Below are 16,645 nucleotides of genomic sequence, written 5' to 3'. Positions count from 1 at the left end.
TGTAATTCACTCTTTGCAAGGCAGCTCTGTCACCTGTAGCTATGTTCAGAAAAGGACGGTACATTTTCTTGCTGCTTTGCACTACTGTGATTATATCATGCCTGTTCCCCTATTCTTTACACTGGCTTCTTATAAGGTGGCGGCTTGGCTTTTTGAAAGTTGTTATTGGGTTTTAAAGACCTTGCAGTTGACCCTAGTCTTTGACCATTCAAGACCTTCTCTTTGACTCTTGTACTGAAAGGATTCTAGTCGCTGCTGCCACTTCCCAAAATAAATCACCCCATCATTGGATCAGCATTGAATCACACTTTTCCAATAGGGAGCCCAACAGCATGGAATTTTTTCCCCCTGGGAATCCATGTTATTTCATCCCTCCATACTTTTAAAAAGCCTTGTAAAACTTTTTTCATTTTTTTTCAGAATGGCCATTTAACTGTTTCTCTGTTTGTATTTTATTATGCTTCCATTATATGGTATTTATTCTTTGTGTATTGTATTTATTTTCCTTTGGGTTGTACAAAGCCCTGAGTGCTTTGGCAGGCAATAGATGTTACTTAAATAATAATAACATTAATTCTATTAAGATATTGTTTAGAGTCACAAGCTCTTCAACAGAGCGAGTGACAGACCTCTGTTCAAGATTTAGGGGAAATGAATATTTCCAAATGATACAAGCTATTCAAATAGCCACATCCCTTTGTGAACAGAAGAGACCTTGTTCAGCAGTAGCTGATATCAGAAAGGGAGTATGTTCTTTGATTCAAGGGGGAACCAACCATCTTTCATCTCCTCCACATGAAAGAAGGAAAACCTATAAGTTAAAGAGCAGGACCATACCATCTTGGGCTAAATTCTGCTCTCAGTTATACCACTGCAAAGCAATGAAATCATGGGATGGACAGGGATAAGGGAGAGCAGAATTTGTTTCTCTCTCTGAACTATCATTTGGATACTGGCTACAGATGGGAGCAGCTGGCTGCAAAAGGGTCTGTGAGATGATTTATTTTGCTTTGTGGTTTGCCTCTGTAACTAACTTTAGCGTCAGCCCAACTCTAGCAGAGCTTGCCATAGTATTAATCTAGGTGTGTAACGCATTTACACATCTGATTTTTATGGTTCTCTCTCTGTTTCTGAAAAATTGACCATAAAACTTCTTTTGGTTAAGCCAGGTGTCCTCAAAGTTTTTCAAAGGCCTACTCAACAGTAGAAAGGGTTTGCTCGTAAATCTGGGCAAAATTTTTTGACCAAGACTCTCTTTCTTTTGGCAACAAATGCACTTTCTGGTCGAACAAAACATTTCATGAATTTATGTTGAATTTGCCAATTTCTTTGAGTAAAAAAGCCAGAATGTTTTTTTTTGTTTTGACATTTTCAATATGGAAATGGTTTGATGTTTCAGTTCAAAACTTTTGGTTTTGAAATCTCCTTCAATTTTATTTTAAAAATTGTTTTGTTTGCCCCCAAATAACTGTTTTTAAAAAGAACTTGTTGGAACTGCCAGCAAACAAACAAACAAAAATCAGTTATTTGCACAACTCCATTTGCTAGTAAGCTATACTAGCAAACCTCCTGGCCCCAGTGGATACACAGCTTATCCTGGCAAAAGACCATTTTTGCTGGCATAGCACATACCAGTTCCCAAAATGAAATAAGCTAATCCAACAAAAGGAATTTTTGCCCATATAACTGTGTCTACACTAGGGCTTTCTGCATGTACAAAAATGTCAAAAAGTCACAGCCCTGCCTGACACTGCTATGCCAGCAAAAGTTTCTAGTGTAGACCATAGATTGGATCACCACATCTTATCAGAGCTATTGTCTCAGGCCACCTCCCTTTCCATGGAAGATCACCAGAGCCTTTTTGCCTCCCACTAGCAATCACATAACATCCATGCAGGAAATACACTAATGATTTAATGGAAAAATATTAGGAAAGCATTTAATATATTTTTAGCTTCTTTTAATGGAATTTAACAGCTGGAAGCAAACAGGAGGCTGAGCAATACAACTAGCAGCTCCCTTCAGACCACCATCAAGTTCTGTGTAGACCACCAGTGGTCTATAGACCACAGTTTGAGAACCAGTGGTATAAGACATACTGAATCGGATATTTGACAATTATCTGAGATAGTTGCTGGGTCTTGCACTCCCCTTAAGGAATGAAATTATCAGGTCCCACTGGAGGAATAACATATGGTCACAGACTCAGAGAAACCTGTGGACTTTCTCTGAAGCAGTGAAACAGAACAGCTGATAAGAGCTGTTGTGAGCACAGGGAGGGCCAAATGACCTAAGGAATACAAGGTGCCAGTTACCAATAGTGTTTCACATTCTTTTAGAGGAAGTAAGTCTTGAAACTATTTTTTTCCCTTTCTTTTTTCTGTATTTCTCTCAATGCAAAGTATTTTATTCTTCCAGTGGAAACCAAACATTTGCTAAATGTTTAGTGTAAGTCATCTCTCTCTCTCTCATGTTGCCAATGTTTATACTTCAAAAGCAAGAATCTTCTTTTTCATGCCATAGTCACTCCACAGCAATAAATACAATCCACAGAACACACACAAATCCTTGCTAAGGCATACCATTTTAAACACCTTATGGATTAATGGTTATGGAGCCTGTCAGAGATTTAAAACCACACAGAGAAGAAAAGGTGGAAACCAACCTTTTGTCTAACATCAAACCAAGCAGAGAGAGACTCTTGGTAGGTTATTTATCTAAGCAGACATGTCCCCATTCAATTGTTTGTGACTTTTTTTCCACTTTCTGTTAGCCATACATGCTTCTCTTTACTACCCTCTTTTCCCTTCACCGTGGCATGCTTTAGAGAAACACACAGCCAGCAGTTCCCCAGTAACTCAACCAATAGCACAGACCAGGCAACCAAAAACTATAGCAACTTTCCTCTCTTTGCCTTACTTTAAAACAAAATAAAGAAATAATGTTGGTTTTGCTCGAACGTGGTAAAATATCACGTGCTTAAACAATGTTTTGACATTATGTTATGGACCCTATTAAAGGTCTTAAAAAAGCTTGGGGCTGATCAGCATGCTCTTCTTAAAAGTATGATTTGTTTTAAATAATGTAGTGATGGGGATAAAACGGGTGGTAGTAGGTGCCTGATCCAAAGTCCATTGATGTCAATGGAAAGACTCCCATTGGCTTCACTGAGCTTTTGATGGGGCCCTAGAGGCTGAAGCAACTGGTTAATCCAAAGGGCAAGTACAGTTTAGGAAGCAGAAAGAGAGATTAATTCACAGTGCTCCTGGCTAACAGGCTTCATCCTGCTCTGATGGGGTCACTTGGCTTATATTCACTATTCATTACAGCTGGTCAAAAATAGGAAAACAGTTCAGTGAAAAATTTCAAAGTTATTTCCATCTTGTACAATTCAAAATTGACCCACTTTCCGTTATTCACAAAAATCTACTTTCTCGCTCCCTGAAACTGTAACTGAAATTTTGATAAAAAATAGTTTTTCCTTTGCTGAAAATCCAGTAAGGCAACGTGGCTCGTGGTGAATGAAAAATGTTGTTAATTTCAAAAAGGATTTTGTAAAAATGTTGGTAAAGAACAATGTGGAAGATATTTGCTAAAACCAGAACATTTTGATACTGATGACAACTTCTTGTAAAAAGTTTCATTTGTGTAAAAAAAGTCACTTTCAACAAAAAGTTGGTGTGAAAATTTTTTGACCAGCTCTTCTACTGATTTAGATAGATTACAATTAGTTGGAGAGATTAACAAGCAATATAGAGTAGTATGTATATCAGAGGCGGAGTAGAGAGGCAAGGGCCACTCAACAGCTACAATACAGAGCTCTCACTTCCTGTAAATGTATTACAGTACTACACATACATCAGTTCAATACCTACAGTTTGCAGCTAGAGGCTTCTGCAACCATTGCACTTTGAAGGTAGGGTGGGATTTCCAAAAGCACTCAACATTGCCTTTACTCTGTTTCTATTGAAATCATTGACTCCTATCAGCTTCAGTAGGAGTCCTACCTTTAGTCCTCCTCACATTGTCCTCTTGAGATTCATGCATTAGCCTCCCAAAGGAAGACATAATTATACTATCCTCTTCTTCATCCTATACCTCCCACTGTCATCGTCTCCTCCTCCTGTTCTCATACTTACACAGCGAGCTCTTTATCCATATTGCATTGCTAGGAGCCTCTATAATGCTATATAAAAATAATAATTGCACATCCTTTACACATTTTATACAAAGTCCCATGTACTCCATGCATCACACAGGAAAGTCCACTGCAGTTTCATTGGAATTAATTCTAAATTCCATTTAATCTCATTTGAGGATTCTAATTAATTAAATAGGAAATGGACAATACAATAAGTTCTGTAGACCACGTGCTATTTATTTTGCTATTCGATTTATTTTACACTGACCCCACATTTTTGTTTTCATTGTGCCACCAATTTTTGTATGGACAACACACAGAAGCTTCAGGCAGCTGGGTAGGGATAAATTGGAACCGTTTGACATCCAAGGAAGTATGGGAGGCTATTTGGGAATAAACACACTAACTCTTCCTGATAATGAATGTAAATGCAATAAGTTAATAATGCTGGCATTTAAATAGTCATCTTTAACTTTCAGAGTTAACATACAGATATCAGCTGGGCACTTCACACCTCCCAGAGCTTTACAGGATTTGGGGGGTTAATTTACTACTGTAAGAGCTACAAACTTACTAAAATCTAGACTTGGTAGCACAATTCTGTCAGAAGGGGTGGAGACTGGAGCAAATTTCATGGCTGTAAAATGTACAGAACCCTAACAGCGCACTATACTTGAGAAATAGAGGCCATTTTGGTGCAAATCCAAGTCTCTCTAGCTGTGCAACCCTTTGTGTTTCCTTTGACCTCCTCCCCTTCTCACCCTGCTCTTGTGTATTTTTAGAATGCTCTGATCCTAAAAAGATGTGACTAGAACAAAGTGACCCAATGGTGGCCCCCCCCCTTTTTTTTTCTCACTGCAACAGAATTTCTCCTAGAATCCTATGGAGTCCACACTGCAGCACAACTCTGTTACCTTTTCAAAGGATGCAACTTGCCATTGCCTTGCCTCACATGGTCCCTTCCCATCCCTTTTCAGGCAGCTAGAACCCAAGGGGACTCAGTAGAGAAAAGTGCCTGCATCTCCCCAACAGGATTATGACCAGCTCGTTCCTCTCCACTGTCCTTGCGCACCCTCAGCAAAGCCTATTGTTTGCTGGGCACAAACCTGCATTACGTTCCTATCTGACAAAGCTGATTTGTTTCCACTTTGTTTGGAGAGTCTTTGAGGTCAGGGAGAATAAAATATAGCCCTACTGTCCTGTGTGACCATATGGTTAACTAGGGTTTTGAGGGGGCCGGGCTAACCTTTGTTTGTTTGTTTTTCACACTTTTTTTAGTGAATTAGTATTTGTGAAAGGGGCCAGATTAACAGCCCTGGAGACTGAAGAACGCTGTTTATGCACAGAACAGGTACAGTATGGGTAGTGGCAATGGAAACTTCCCCACACTACTCTGCCAATGTGCTTCAAACCTGTCGTGGATTGCTCTCTTCGTGGTGAGGATGTAGTTCAGTGCCTATGCTCATGTAGTCCTTGGCACCTGTGCTGAGATTGCAATCAAAGGGGTGAGTTGTGGTCAGAGACTTTGCAAATATCCTTGTCCCCATGAGACTGGTCAAGCCCATCTTACATAAGGCCAATGAACAACCATTAGATGGTAATGATTTTTACTAAAAGATCTAGGCCGGATTTACAGATCTGAAGTAGGGACCAACTATGTAACATATATGTTAACATAGAGATTTAAAAGAGCAAATATACATGTACATTGCACAGCCACTTCATACCCTACATTTGGGGCTTCAGTAACTTTCTACTACCAAAATGTCATTGTAGTGGTAGCCATTTCTGCTGAGCCCCAGCTCACCCCCTGTATTACTCTGAAGGGAGTAATGTATGTAGGGTGCTGAGGCCGTGTGTGCTTGACAATTGTCCTGTGTCTTTGCTGTGATCTTTATACTCAATCCACTATTTACACTCCATTTAATACAAATTAGTTAAACCCGCATCCTCCAAAAGATGACCAGCTCTATGTCAGATCAATGATGATGATGACAGAAGGCTGATAAACTCTAAAAAATCATTATATGAAATAAGCACATTCCATGTTGTCTGTTCATTTTTTCTCAAGTTTATATCTTTCCGTAACTTACCATCCTGGGGTCAGAAAGTCATCATTTTATTTTGTGTTTTATTTTTCCTCTCCCTGTTCTCCATCTGTGCTCTGTGTAGATTGAGCCACCCCACTAGTATTCAGAAAGAGTATTACAGTATTACTTCATGTAATGGTTATAATTTCCTGAATATTTTTGCATCATCTTTATCCTTGGTGCAAATCCAGGGCTCCAACAGGGATTAATTTAGCCATATTGATAATGTATACAAATACATACACAGGCATCTGTTTTATTACATATATTTTTAAATAATGCGTCACCATAAATATATACCAGAAATGTACAGTAGAACTTCCCTAATTGTCACTTTGCTAATCCACAAATCTGATCCTTCTCAAAAACAACAAAAAATCTTGTCTGTCTCACCCTGTTTCTCAGCACAGATTTAATAAAGGAGCATCGCAGAGATAAGTCATTCTTGTAAGATTTCATTACCTTTACAAATATGCGAGAGTACGTCCACTAGAGCTAAAAAATACCATCAAAAATAAAAGCAAATTGCTCATCAAAATAAGTTAATAACCCACATTCATGTTTGCATTACTCTAGGTGGCTTTCTATGTGTTATGTTTGCCAACCAGATAATTTACAAAACTTGATAATCAACAGAGTATCTTGCTAATTAATGAAAATAAATTGGATTCTACAGTAGAATTAGCATTATTTTTAGACTGACAGCAAAATAAATCCCAGCTTCTTAAATTATCTCTCTTTCTCCAGTTCTTTCTGGAGATTTGGATGGTTGTCTTTTTTCAAACAAAACTTTCACCCACTGTTAGTTCTGGGGCTGTAACAAAGAGTGTATTCACTAGATCAAAAATGGGCGGAACAGGGAACTGTATAGATCCTATTGACACTGTTAGCATTAACATACTCATAGTCCTTATGGAAATTCCCTTTGGGGAGGAAGGGAGCTCGAGGGAGCAATAGCTTGAGGAGAGCAGGAGTTATACTATCAAAGGGCCAGATAAGTCTTGGTAGAGCCTTTACTAGTGCCAAGATAGGCCTTTGCTACCAGAAGATGCAGTGGTTCTGGGAGCCAAACTTCCAGTCACTCCTATTGTTGTTGTTGGGTGAGGAAGGCAGGGAGAGAAACTCTGTCTCCAAGAGAAGAATTCTGTACAAACTCCACAAGTGGAAACTCAGAGTTTCCTGTCCCCCATGTAGGAATAGCCCATGTAGGGGACCATATGGCCCCTGTTTAACAAAATGTTGTATATTAATTGAGAGAGACAAGGTGAGTGAGGTAATATCTTTTATTAGACCAGCTTCTGTTGGTGAAAGACACAAGCTTTCAAGCCACACAGAGCTCTTCCTCAGGACCTGACCCACATTGTCTCTCTAATATCCTGGGACCAACACAGCTACAACTCTGCATACATACTAATTCAGTCATTTCCCATAGCCTTTTTTTTCCACAGACCACTTCATAAGAGAGATTCTTTCACTGACTCACCTCCCTTCTGACACTCCACACCCACACATTTGGTTCTCAGAATGTTTTATTGTATAGGTTACCAGCAATGCATGTGTGGAGCACTGGTGCTCTGTAGACCACTGTATGAGAACCACTGGTTTAACAGAAATAGCAAAATACCAACCAAACCCTCAAACAAGTCATACCTAGAGACACTGGGCCAGCTTCTCAGCTGGGTGTAACTCAGCATAGTACCACTGAAGTCAGGAGAAATACACCAATTTACATCAACTGAAAAACTGGCCTACCTACTTTTAGAGCATTTTAAATAACCCAGTTGCTGTATCCATATGAAGTAAAGTCAAATGTGTAATGACTGGACTGGTTATCTCTGACGCACATTATCACAGAATCATAGAAACGTAGGCCTGGAAGGGACATCTAGTCCAGTCCCCTGCAGTGATGCAGGACTAAGTATTATCTAGACCACCCCTGACAGATGTTTGTCTAACTCTGACCTCTTCTTAAAAACCTCCAATGACGGAGATTACACAACCTCCTTAGGTAATTTGTTCCAGTGCTTAACTACCCTGAGAGTTAGGAAGTTTTCCCTAATGTCTAACCTAAATCTCCCTTGCTGCAGTTTAATCCCATTGCTTCTTGTCCTGTCCTCAGTGGTTTATCACACTCCTCTTTATAACAACCTTTTACGTACTTGAAGACGGTTATTGTGTCTCCCCTCAGTCTTCTCTTCTCCAGACTAAACAAACCCATTTTTTTCAATAAGTCCTTGTAGGTCACGTTTTCTAGACTTTTAATTATTTTTGTTGTTTTCCCCTGGACTTTCTCCAATTTGTCCACATCCTTCCCGAAGTGTGGTGCCCAGAACTGGACTCAGTACTCCAGCAGAGGCCTTAACAGTGCTGAGTAGAGTGGAAGAATTACTTCTCCCATCTTGCTTACAATACTCCTGCTAATACATCCCAGAATGATGTTAGCTTTTTTTGCAGCAGTATTACACTGTTGTCTCATATTTAGTTTGTGATCCCCATTATAATCCCCAGATCCTTTTCTGCAGTACTCCTTCCTAGACAGTCATTTCCCATTTTGTATTTATGCAATTGACCATTCCTTTCCAAGTGTAGTACTTTGCATTTGTTCTAATTGAATTTCATCCTATTCATTTCAGACCATTTCTCCATTTTTTTTCAGATCATTTTGAATTCTAATCTTGTCCTCTAAAGTGCTTGCAACCTCTCCCAGATTGGTATTGTCCACAAAATTTGTACATGCACTCTCTATGCCATTATCTAAATCATTTATTAAGATATTGAATAGAATCAGACCCAGAACGGATCTCTGCAGGACACCACTCAATATATCCTTCCAGCTTGATTGTGAACCATTGATAACTACTCTCTGAGTACTCTTTTCCAACCAGTTGTGCACCCTCCTTATAGAAGGTTCATCTAGGCTGTATTTCTCTAGTTTTTTTTTTTTTGAGGTCATGTGTTACAGTATCAAAATCCTTACTAAAGTCAAGATGTACCACATCTCCTACTTCCCCCTATCCACAAGGCCTATTACCCTATCAAAGAAGGGTATTAGGTTGGTTTGACATGATTCATTCTTGACAAATCCATGTTGACTGTTACTTATCATCTTATGTTCTTCTAGGTGCTTACAAATTGATTGCTTGATTATTTGCTCCTCTATCTTTCAGGGTACCAAGGTTAAGCTGATTGTTCTATAATTCCCCAGGTTGTCCTTATTCCTCTTTTTATAGCTAGGTACTGTATTTGCCCTTTTCCAAGTCCTCTGGGATCTTTCGTGACCTTCACGAATTCTCAGACATAATCGCTAATGGCTCAGAGATCAGTTCAGCCAGTTTTTTAGGTATTCTAGGATATATTTCATCAGGGCCGGCTGACTTGAAGACATCTAACTGGTTTAAGTAATTCTTAAACTTATTCTTTTCCAATTTTAGCCTAAGACTCTAGCCCATTTACACTGATGTTAGCAGTGATTGGACAACTAACATAATGAACTTTTTTGGTGAAAACTGAAACAAAAAGGCATTTATTACTTCAGTCATTTCTGCATTTTCTATTTTTGCTTCTGTTATCCTATCTGTTATGGGGCTTCACGGCAGTGCTGTAAAATTAAATAATGATAAGAAAAAAGCCTACTATCCCAAATTAACTTCCATAAATGACTTGAAATCAAGTGGGTCATGAACAGTTATGACTTTGCTAACTGGTAAACATGTTTTTCACTTTTAGCATCCTCATTATATCTTTGCCAATGACATTTAAACAAATCTCCATGTCTCAGAATAATACCCATACACAACAGTGAAGACACCATCACAAACACATGCTGATCCAGGCATCATTTTCTAAATTACATTCAATAGTGCAACTTAAATGACACCAAATAAATAAATAAATTGGGCAGTGAAATGTATTTATGATATTTGGTATTTTGCACCTAGAGACTGCAATTTTTACACAAGCTAAACAGTTAGATCTATTCAACTGGGAAATCTTCTCCAAGCAAAGTGAGAGATGTCCCTTGCTAGGGAAATTTAAAAGTAGACTGGAAACAGCACTAGAAACTGTATTTTAGAGAAAAATCCTGCACTGACAGAAAAATGGACTAGAAAATGTGTCTCTTCCATCTTTGAATTCCATGAATAAAATCCTTACCCTATTGAAGTCAATGGGAAAACTCCCATTGACTTCAGTTGGATGGAGATTTCACCCTATGTCACGGCAAATAAACAATACTTAGATAAATGTGATATTAAACAAATAATTTCTGATAGCACATCCTCTGCTTATATGCCCTGTTTATACCACATATCTTTATGCATCTCATGTTCCACCAATGTTGACCTCAGCACTAAAGGAGGAGAGTGGACCAGAATGTTAAGTGTGTGGGTAGCATGGAGAGAAATGCTCAGTGTAATTGAAAGGTTTCTTTATTACAGTATCACCTTTCATTACTTTTCTGCCTGTATGAATTGCATCTGTGTGGTCCACCCTGCCAAGTGCTCCTGGCAAATTGTGTGTCTGTTGCCATTTTTAGCAGTAAAGGTACAGGTTGGTGAGACAATTCAGTAGAATGGACCATACAAAGAGATTTGTTCATACAGAGAAGGGTTAAAGGCTGTAAAGAATGACACATTTCTTTAAAGTTTGTCAGGCAGCAATTTGAATTTGGAATATTTCAAACAGTTCTTCCCCCTGCCTCACATTGCAGATGGTTTTTAAATCATTCATTGATTGATTTTTCAGGGCCTGCTACTGACGCTAATCACTGTGAGCTTAAGTTTGCACACAGCTGCAATGAAGGAGCTCGTCCGGCTACAAGGGAGTTACACCAGTTTTACCCTGGTATAACCGAGAGAAGAATTTACCTTATGATGAATATATTAGCAGTGACAAAAATGCAACATCTATCAGAAAAACATGTAGCAAATAGCCCATCTCCCACTAAGAAATGAAAAATAACATCTCGCACTGTTGGCAGAGCCCATATTAATAAATAGGGTGTCATATGGGCCAATCCTGCCAGCTACAGAGCAGCACCAATGAGGTGTGCTGTGTGCCTTCAACTCATATTGACCAAGCAGGATCAGGCCCATAGCTTTGTACGAGGGCATCATAAAAGTGTGAGAAAACTTAAGACAACTGACAGGATTTTAATCCATAAGAATGCAGTGGGTTAATCACCTAAAATCCAACCGAAGGGTGAGAGTTTCAAAAGCACATAAGTGTCTTAGAAGCATAAGACTCATTGAAAGACAACAGGATTTCTGAATGGGCAGTCCAGAAATGACAGGAGAAGGAAAGGAAAAAGCATAGCCTTGTGGTTAAAGCATGAGACTAGGATTCAGTAGCTCTGGATGCAATTCACAGCTGTGCAACTAACTGATATTTTGGTTCATTTTGAGTCAACTGGAAACTAACGTTTTTTAGTGAACTGTTTTCAGTTACTTATAACTTTGTCTGTTTGGGCTAAAATTTTCCATGTCAGGAATCTGACTCAGGCTGATTTTTTATTTATTTAGAAAATTTCAAACCAAATGGCTCAGCCATTTCCAAGGATTCTGGTGACCTTTACTTTGAAAAACTCTAGCACCTCCATTTGTTGGAGCACGGACTTGAAATCTGACAGCAGTGGCCTTTGTATCAGATGGCCAAATTTATCCAAGTTATAAATCTTTGAAAAATTGCTGTTTGAATGTGCTCAGTAGACACAACTTAGATTTTGGCAGCTAAATTCCCTGAAGATTCTGTTTGCACTGAGCATGCTCCAGCCTGGTGCTGAGTAGGAATTTTCCTGCAATTGCAGCTCTGGGCTCCTACAGGTTCTGTTGGCTCTGGGCACCTGAATGACCGCCTGGCCGGGCCCTGGAAGTGTGGAGGATGAGGCTGTCTGATTCAAATGCAGAGGGGACAAGTGCAAGAGTTGGGTGGGGGTAGAATTTGGAGCATGATATGGGGGGCAGAAACTGGGACTGAAGTCTGGCAGCGGGGAGAGAGAAATTGGGACAGGGAACTATGGGTGGTGGAGACAGGGACTGCAGGCTGGGGTGAGGGAAGACTGCAACTGGCTGGGCAAGGAGATTGGGAGACAGAGAGGGAAAGGAGGAGGGGCAGAAGCCAGTAGGTGGTGGGGAGACTGAGATTGGATAAGGAGCCAGAGGGATTCTGGGACAAGGATTGGGGGAGAAGCACACATAAATTGGAGAAGGAGCCCAGGGAGGGAGATTGGAACTGGGAGCTGGTGCTGAAGGAGAACGTGGATAGGAGTGGTAACTGGAAACCAGGGCTGGGAAGAAAGACAGATTGGATGAGGAGCTGGGAGGGAGGGAACTGGGACTGGCTGGAAAAGGAGACTGGGACCAGGAGAAGGTATGGAGGGGCAAGAGTAGGACTTTCTGGACAAAGAAACTGGGACTGCAGTCAGAAACCTGAAGAGTGCAGACTGGGACAGCCTACGTAATGAGAATGGTGCTGAGAGAAGGAACCGGGAGTGAGAAAGAGACAGGACTGGGACCAGAAACAGGTTTGAAGGGACAATACCGGAAGGTGTCATGCTAGGGACAGCGCTGGCTCCAGGCACCAGCGCTCCAAACGTGTGCCTGGGGTGGCAAGCCGTGGGGGGTGCCCTGCCGGTCCCTGCGAGGGCAGCAGTTAGGAAGCCTTCGGCGGCTTGCCTGCGGGAGGTCCGCTGGTCCCACGGATTCGGCGGCAATTCAGTGGCAGGTATGCCAGAGCTGGGAGACCGGTGGACCTCCCACAGGCAAGCTGCCTAATCTGCGGGACCAGGGACCTCCCGCAGGCATGCCGCCAAAGGCGGCCTGATTGCCGTGCTTGGGGCGGCAAAAAAGCTAGAGCCGCCCCTGGCTAGGGAGCAATGTGTAAAAGAGTTTGTGCCAACTCAACCACTCTCCCCCCCTTCCAATCCTGGAATGGAACCCAAGATTCCTGAGTCTCACCATTCCTCTCCTGTCAGTATTATCTGTGAAGCCCACTGGAAAAGTGTTTCATCTCTCTCTAGTGCTAAGCCACACTGAGGATGGTGACCTATCAGTGCTATCAGCTACTCCATTAGCTTAAGTAGCAGAGGTCTTTGTGGTTGCTCTAAAGGTTCTAACCCTGCTGATGACCCAAATGGAAATCAGGATGACACATGATGACATTTCTGGTTTTCAGTTTGCTTTTTAAAAAAACTAGGAATTCTCACGCACAAAAACTTGATTAGAAGAACACTATTAAGTTTGCAAAGTCGAGCACTCACAAGTCAGGAAATATCAGAATTAAGGTTTTCTGTGCAACTTTAATTTGGGCCCCATGTACATGTGCGTTATAATACATTCTTCAATTATATCATCACAAGCTCTTTCCCTCCTAGCCCTGCCTCATTTAGTGCCTGGGATGAACCTGCTCTGAGGATAAATAAGGGCTGAGTAGTAAAAAAAAAAAAAAAAAAAGGCTATTGTCTATAGAACCTCTGTCTCATTTGTTGCAGAAGCGGGAAGGTGTGTAGTGAATAAAGCAGGAAACTACAGGAAGGGAAAGGAGGGTCTCAAGGTTAAGGCAGATGAAGGCTGACCTAAAGAACAGGAATCTGTCCCTGCCTTTGTCACAGAATTCCTCTGTGATGCCCGGCAAGTTGCTTAACCCACATTTTTCACAGATAGTCACTAGTTGTATGGGCCTGACTTGGGACTCTGAGACCTATGTGCAGACGTGCTGAGCACTCACAGCTGCAGCTGAAGTCAGTGGGAGCTGTGCTTCGAACATATGCCATAGTAATTACCCTGAAAAGTCAGCTCCTTCATGTTTCATATTGGGCACCTAGCATTCATGGATACTTTTTACAACAATCTTTCTATGCCCTTGTTCCCTCTCTTTAAATGGGGACAATAAGACACACGCATCTCACAGGGGAGCTGTGAAAATAAATGTGTTTGTGAAGCACTCAGATACGAGGGTGATGACCACTACAGAAACCCCCCTGAGGATATTATTAATTCTGTCTGCAGAGCAAGATTTGAATATTGTGCAGTAAATAAGGCTCAGGGCCACACCCTGAACAATGGGGAGAAAAACAGAACATTGAATAGCTGCTCATTAATTGAGCACCGCCTGTCCTGTGCAGGAAATGAGGCAGTGTTCTGAGGGAAAAAATAGAATGTGAAAATACAATTAAAGATGATCATAATATTTATGCACAAGGGGACAGAATTAAATTTGCACAAACATTCTTAATTCTGGCATTTCACAATGTTTGAGTGCCTGATTTTGCAACCTTATTAGTGATATTTTAAGGTAGTTCTTTCTGTATATTATGCACGTACAGTGCTTAGAATATTGAGACTCCAGATGCTAACAGAATGTCAGCAATCATTATAAATGGCTTATTGTTTCAATTAGTGTCCGGACCATGGAGATATCTGCAGCTGTACAGCTCAGAGAACCGCTGCTCACTATGGAATCACTCCATGAAAAGAAACATGGCGTGGAACAGTTTCTTGTACCCAATCCTCAGTAAGGAATCCTCTGTTGGTTGTAGTAGGAGACAATAAACAACATTCCTTTATGCGGTTCCCAAAAGATAACCTACAAGAATGCAAAGCTAATGCTCTGTTATTTTAATTTATTCATCAGGCATTTATTAAATACAGACTGATAACCAAGCAGTTATACTGTATTTTCCCCAGAAACACATACCAAAATCCATGCAAGAAATGTTTTGGCCAAATACTTTCTTCCCCTCTATGGTATAAGGCCTTTCAAGTAACACGCCAGGCAGTTGCCTCATTGTGCTGGAAAAAAGTAAAGCTTTGGGTTTGTGTGAGCCAGCCAGATTCGTGTCCCCCTCCGCCCCCCATTACAAGCCAAAGCTGAAATATTTCAGCAATGTATTGAAAACGATGCTTTCCAGCGTCAGGGTGCAACGTACTGAGCAACAAGAAAACAGGCCAGAGGATCTGAACTTAGTGAATTGGGCAGCAGATGATACCCGGGGGAAGCTACCTGTGCTCAACTTACCCCTCTGCGTCGCGCTCATTACCGAGTATAAACCAACATGCACACGCTCGCCTATCTGCACATGTTGCATAGTCTCCAAAAAACTGCTGCAAACCTCTGCGCTGAACGCGGACCAGAAATAATAAAAGCTACGTGTTCCTTCCCCCTAACCTCTCAGTTCCCCCTTAAACCTTATTTTCAAAGGCTCTGGTGGCCACGAAGATGATTGGTGTATGTATCTATGTGCCCTGGAGCTAAGCTGGCTGGGTCAATCAATCAATCAGCGGAGGATCAGTGAGTCTGGGAGGAGAAGTGAAAGGCAAAAAGCAGAGTAAAGAGAAATAAAAGATTTGGGGCGGTTCACACGACATCATCATCAGCAGCTCCCGGGCTGTGTCCTGCAGCTCCAACTCCGCCAGCTGCTGCAGCGCAAGAGGGCACGTGCGAGCGGTGTCGCCTGGGAGCTGCCCCGGGGAAGACACATAGGAAGGGGGGCAGGCTCCTTGCCCGTTTTCTCTGTGCTTTTCTTTGCCCCGTGGCTGCGGCCGGCGACCCTCCGGTGCCAAGGGAGAGAGGGGCGGCCAAGCGCAGCGGAGACGCGGGGTAGCATCTGATCCGCTCCAGGGAAGCCGAGAAGCGGCACGCCCCGGCCCGGGAGCAGCAGGCGAAGCTTCCCCGCAGCCCGTTGCGCGATCGCAGGGGAACCCGCCCCAAGGCTGGGGAGGCAGCTCCCCGGCCAGAGGTGGAAAGCGCTCGAGCAGCCGGCGAGGGGAGGGGAGCGGAGCGGAGGGAGCGCACTGTCCTCCAGCCGCGCACTTCAGGGGGTGGGGAAAGAAGCCCTGGGCAAAGGGACCTCCCCGCAGGAGAGACTGAAAAGGAGCCAGAGAAGGGGGGGGGGGGGGAAGCGCGAGGCCAAGGAAAGTCCCCCTCCTGCCCCGCCAGCAGCGACTTTGCGGCTGTCCCGACTCCGGATCAGGATGCGGCTCCTCCTGCTGCTGCTGCTGCTCCCCGAGCTGCTACTCCTGGTGCCGGCTCAGAAGTTCTCCGCGCTCACGGTAAGGCAGGCTCTCCCCTCTTCTCCCTCCCATCAGGTGGGCTTACCAGACAAGGACAACCCTCGGAGCTCCCTAGTTGCGGCCAGTGCCGGGAGCCAGTGTGAACAGTTTTGGGGCGCGTAGGGCGTACCCCGAAAACAACAAATCCTGGACCTGATCTCCTCCCCTCCTAGGTCAGGCTAATGCGGAGTTGAATGAAGTGTACAAGTCTTAGAGGGTGGCTCCAGGTGACACTTCCCATGTAGGTTCTCTAACCTGTTCTAGTTCCTGAGACCAAACCTTCTCAGCCTGTCTTATGTGGACAAGGACTGATGCATTGCTATATATTTCGGTAACTCAGAGGAGAGAGAAAATGAGACCCCTTTCCA

The 16,645-nt window shown here is 42.3% G+C and overlaps 1 protein-coding gene across 1 annotated transcript in view; it reads left to right on the top strand.

Moving 5' to 3' along the window:
* The first annotated feature begins 15,633 nt into the window (after nucleotides 1–15,633).
* The window catches only part of SMOC2 (SPARC related modular calcium binding 2), a 176,847-nt gene continuing 175,835 nt past the window's right edge, over nucleotides 15,634–16,645 (top strand). Inside the window, exon 1 of the mRNA XM_050949134.1 lies at nucleotides 15,634–16,277. Coding sequence (XP_050805091.1) covers nucleotides 16,200–16,277 — 78 coding nt within the window. The 5' untranslated portion in view covers nucleotides 15,634–16,199. The remainder of the gene's footprint in view (nucleotides 16,278–16,645) is intronic.

The sequence above is a fragment of the Gopherus flavomarginatus genome, chromosome 4 (genome assembly GCF_025201925.1).
Source record: "Gopherus flavomarginatus isolate rGopFla2 chromosome 4, rGopFla2.mat.asm, whole genome shotgun sequence".
Lineage (NCBI taxonomy): Eukaryota > Metazoa > Chordata > Testudines > Testudinidae > Gopherus > Gopherus flavomarginatus.
Note: the sequence above shows the minus strand (reverse complement) of the source record. Positions and strands in the feature narration are given on the sequence as shown.